The following is a 5,397-nucleotide window of genomic DNA, read 5'->3' as shown; positions in this document are numbered from 1 at the left end:
CATCCTCTTCGGTACGACTGTCTCCATCGCCGAGGTCAGCCATTATAAAGATTTCTGTTGGTTTTTATCGATGTTATAGCAAGATGTGGTCGCCCACAACACCCGAGATATGCAATGACATGTTCCCCAGCCTGTTATTGCTGGCATGCTCCTCTCGTTGGGTGGCATTGGTCCTCCGTGCAGTAACTCGCTCATGTCCGCGGCCGCACCGCCGGATAACTTCCCTCACGCTCCGCATTGCAGAGCTGCGGGTCGACATTCGCGTAATGCATTCCATTGAATACCGAGTGTCGACGTTGTGGGTAAATGGTAAATCTTCTTTCATTTATTAAACTCTTGAAGCGTTTCAACTGAAGAATAGTATTGACTGGAAACTTGTTAAACCTCACTACTGCAGTAAAACATAATGTAGTAGTATTCAACTTTGCATGGTACTGCGGTGAAACAGTAAAGTAGTTGTCTACAACCTCGGTATTGTAGTAAAACATTAATGTTATCGCCTGCAGCCTCGGTAATGAGCTAAAACAATAATGTAGCTGCCTTTAACCTATAGGTACTACAGTAAAACAATTGTGTAGTTATCTGTACAACTTCAGTACTGCGGTTAAGCATTCGAACGGTCAGTGTTTATTTGTGCTTGTGATGCGACGAAAGTGTTGAAGTGCAGCTCATTCGAAGCTCCTCATATTCCCCCTCAATATGAACAAATCGTTCACTCTTTCTATGTACTCACTTCTGCTAGCGCCACTACGCCATTGGGTTAAACCTCGAACAGTAGAGAGCCGATATGCAAATTTTTTCCACGTTTACTAAAGCCACATTCCAGTGTCGTTGTATTCCAACGCTTTACAATAACGTTGCATCCTAATGAGTTCCATTTTCGTTGTATCTCATTCGTGTCTTTGGTCGCAACAAACTGCTCCTTTAAATAGGTTTTAATCTTGAATTCGGTGAGGCGACATTATGTTAATGGAAAGATTTCATGGAATCAATTAAATAAATAAATAGCTGTCTCACAAGCTAGCGATGACCTGAATAAATTCAAGCCATAAATTAAGACTGAAAAAAGCGCAAATGGAACTATGAAGTAAAATATCAGATAATTAATGCTGAACCAGTCGACTTATAGCGTTCTAACGTGCCACATTTGCATGCTCTCAATAAATGGAAAAATAAACAATTTCATTGCATTAAATTTATAGATGGCTATTTGTTGAAAACATTAGGAAAAAAGGACATAGCTTACAATGAAACCGAAAACATAACTTTGTTTCTCTCTTTTTGCCGCTCCAGCGTTTAAGCAATGTTCTCGACGAAGCAGCATCATGCTTGCTGCCGCACATGCTGCCGAACTTTAATATCGCTATCCGTGCGTATGATTTGATGATGGTTTCCTTATACATAAACCTTGCTTTTGTCAATCGCTGTTCTGAATTTTTATGTGCAAATGTTTTTCCTGTTTCAGGTGACGATTATCCTGCGGGACGTTAACGACATGGCGCCCGAGTTTGTGTCTCCCGACGAGCTGACGGTTGCCGAGAACACTCCTGTGAACACCGTCGTGATGGCGGTCAAGGCAGTGGACAGGGATGAAGGCCGCAATTCCTACATAGAGTATTCGCTGGAGCCGGTGCCCGATAACAGGTTCACGCTGGGGCCCGTGGATGGCCTCTTGCAGATTGCAGGTCCTTTAGATCGCGAAACTCGGGCCAATTACTCGTTGGTGGTGACCGCGAAGGACCGTGGGGCAGTTCCTAATGCTCGGACATTAACCATCAACCTCAAGATTGCAGATGAGAACGACAACTCGCCTATATTTGACCCTAAACAATATTCATCTAGTGTGCCTGAGAACGCTTCGATCGGTTTGTCAGTCCTTCAAGTATCAGCCACGGACTCTGATGAAGGACTAAATGGACGTGTGCGATATAGCATAGTTGCGGGTGACAAGAATCGAGATTTTTCAATCGGTGAAGACACAGGCGTCATTCGTGTGGCCAAAAACCTCAACTACGAGAGACGAAATCATTACCTGTTAACCGTTCAAGCAGAGGATTCTGGTGGTGATGTCCGCTACGATTCCGCCACAGTCACCATCTCGATCATGGACATCAACGATAACCCGCCAGTGTTCCTAGACTCGCCCTATCTCGTGTACGTGATGGAGAACATGCGAGGTCTCCCCACTTCGATAGCTACAGTGACAGCCTTCGATGCAGATAACCCTCCCTACAATCGAGTTAACTACCTTGTCAAAGACGGAGACAAGTCCTTATTTGCAGTGAATGCTTCTTCTGGGGAAATTAGCCTTCTTCGAGCCCTGGATCGTGAAGAGGAGCAGCATTACAGTCTCACTGTCGTCGCCATTGATTCTGGTGAGTAAAATCTAGTTCACATGTTTATTTATTTTAAAGGCTCAAAATTATTAACTGTGAAAATTGCCTCTCGGACCTAATTACCGTACTATTATGCAACCACTTTTGTGCTATAATATAAATGAAATATAATATATAAATGTTCTCCATGATTTCAGAATACATTTTTAATGAATTATTGAGCTCCTCGTCCAGATTTTAATTGCAGAGTCTCTTGCGCGTGCATAAAGTTTGCTTCTGATAGGCAGCCAACCAAGCAGAAAGTTCCATGCGAGTTTCATGGCCGTCTTCTCCACTTGTGGGACTTTTTATTATCTAAGGATAAACTCGATAAGCATCTCGGTGAGATCCCTCGTCGCATTTCCCATATCATTACGACATTCCGTGTTCAAATCTTGGCTAGGTCTTCTCAAATGCCGTACATTCTAGGGCCGCTGCCTTACAGCTTCTGTCACCAGCAGCCAGAGATCCCGCCCGTCAAACGCTGGAATGTTTCCATTGTTGTCGCTTCCAGCCCACGCTTCCAGCCAAATTATCGTCGCGAATTGAATATATAATATCTTATCGAACGAACTTTTCATGGGAAAAATAGAATCATATGATGTATCTCATTCGAGGATCTATTTACCGATTATATATTTTATACTGCACTCGTACCTGTTTGTTTGGTCGTGACGCCTCGATGGAAAATAATGTGTCCGTTTAATCTAAAATGTAGTATTGTCATGATCTCTGATCATGAATCGCCTTACGCCACCGGAGCGCAACATGTATGTGTTCGGCGTCAACTTTAGCATTAATAAACAACGCCTCTATATAACTGAAGCATTTCTATTGTGGTTCCAATTAGAATAAATGCACCGATAACGTATCTTGCCTAAGACGTCGCAGCTTTAACATTTCGATGTTCAAATGGAGCAGCCTTGCAAGTCTCAGGCAGATCAACAAGGGAGATTTTACGCTCACGATGCGTGCAGAGTCTAAACAGCAACACCTCGGCACCGCCAGGCCTCTTCGTCAAATCGCAATTTAACTTTAAAGCTGCCTTGTGCATTCACGAGGAATTTCTATGGGACTGCACCATCAAAGCTCTAGGAACTGCTATATGGCTGCTCTATCAAATCAATCAGAGATGCTCTTGGTCTCCACACGAGAGGCTTGCACAGCACTTAGGCTGTTTAGCTCCCAACCTTATGCATGTTTCCTAGCAAGCGACCGGCATTTTGAACGCGGTATGCGACCGTAGCCTCGACTTCCTAATGCAAACACACATCCATCTACATTAATATTTAACTCTTTGGCTTAGCGAATGACACGATGCTTATCTCGAAACGACTGCCTGCTCCAAGATACTTGATCAAATACATGACTTGGTGCAGACGAGTCGCAGCAGACTGGCTTGCTTTGATGCTCCAGCTGAGTGGCTATCAAGGTTTTATGTTCAGCGACTTGGAATGCTGCTGATTAAACGCTCTGTCGGCCGAGCTGGAGACTTCTGATACGGACTGCTCTGCATGGTCCGACCGTCACTGACTCAGTACCATCACCAAACATTATTCAATAGGACTATGCATGCCAGATTTTCGTTGACATTTCCATTGCCAGGAAGCATCAGCCGAGCATAAAATTCGATAAATATTTTTAAAAATTTGCCGATGTTGTATGCCTGGCACAATAAATATATGAATGTTGTACGAGCGCATCTCCTCAATATTTGTCATGTCGAGACATTAACTGGGAATAAATATTTTTTGTATGAAATCATCAAATATTGAAAATTGGACTGGAATGCATGCTTTGAAATTTGAAATGCGATTTTTGATTCGATAACGTGGATGATAAAGTTGCAGTTTTCGTTAAATGCCAAAAATAATAGCCCCGTGCTTAATAATGTAGGTTCAAATGAGTCTTCATAAAAAAACGTCCTTTAGTTTTGAAATAGTAAATAGATTCAGGATGACAGAGTTCTCATATTGCACATTAATGACAATTGCAATTATAATATGTTGATTGCACATTACATGACTGGACTAACTAAGTTAGTTTTGAATCTATGGCAGAAATCATTAAAAAATTGATTTTTTAATGATATCGTGATGTACTGATGGCAATCATCAACCTAGAGCTGCAAGTAAATGCGACTCCTTTTAAGATATTGACACACGATATTGATGTGTAGCTCCAGTAATTGATTTGTTGATGTGATGACGATAAGTCTCGGTGTCCTGATGTTTACTCATTTATTCAAAATACAAGATTACTTCTAAGCATTCAGTTAAGTTTTCGGCCATAACGAGCTATTCTCTAGAATGCACGAGCTATTCTCTAGAATGTATCATGTCCACTTTTATTGTCTGAAATATAACTGTATTTGCGGTAAGATAACATTACTGTACTTATTATTTATAATTAGTCAGAAACTTAGTGTGCCAGATGGTTACTTTCAAATTATACTTATACTAATTTAAGAACTATATCACGTCTCATCTTGACCAATCATGTCATCGTCAAGGCTCAGTTCACTCCTGTACAGTTCCTTGCTTGGAATATCGTCAAAGTTTTCCAAGTGCTACTTAAGGCTAAATAAGTTCATGCAGTATATTTTGAAACATATTTTTCGATGTTATTTCGATTGCACCTCCAGATATTTTCTTGTAGAGAGAAACAGACGCAAAATCCTTGCCAGTTTAGGCGCAAATCCGTTCTCTAGACTTCGTCTCGGTGTCGGCCTGACAAGAGATGCTTGACAGCCCATGTGCTGCCACCTGCCATGCGCTGCCACCTGCCATGCGCTGCCACCTGCCATGCGCTGCCACCTGCCATGCACTGCCACCTGCCATGCACTGCCACCTGCCATACACTCCCACCTGCCATGCGTTGCCACCTGCCATGCGCTGCCACCTGCCATGCACTGCCACCTGCCATACACTGCCACCTGCCATGCGTTGCCACCTGCCATGCGCTGCCACCTGCCATACACTGCCACCTGCCATGTGCGTCTCTTATACACATCTAGATGTGT

General features: G+C 42.7%; 1 protein-coding gene across 1 annotated transcript in view; it reads left to right on the top strand.

Moving 5' to 3' along the window:
- Positions 1-266: 266 nt before the first annotated feature.
- LOC108665240 (cadherin-related tumor suppressor) overlaps positions 267-5,397 on the top strand; it is a 31,674-nt gene continuing 26,543 nt past the window's right edge. Inside the window, exons 1-2 of the mRNA XM_018151976.1 lie at positions 267-302; positions 1,466-2,375. Of these exons, the coding sequence (XP_018007465.1) occupies positions 267-302; positions 1,466-2,375 (946 nt within the window). The remainder of the gene's footprint in view (positions 303-1,465; positions 2,376-5,397) is intronic.

This window comes from Hyalella azteca, unplaced genomic scaffold (assembly GCF_000764305.2).
Source record: "Hyalella azteca isolate HAZT.00-mixed unplaced genomic scaffold, Hazt_2.0.2 contig11473, whole genome shotgun sequence".
NCBI classification, from domain to species: domain Eukaryota; kingdom Metazoa; phylum Arthropoda; class Malacostraca; order Amphipoda; family Hyalellidae; genus Hyalella; species Hyalella azteca.
The sequence above is the reverse complement of the archived record's forward strand: the minus strand, read 5'-3'. Positions and strand labels throughout refer to the sequence as shown.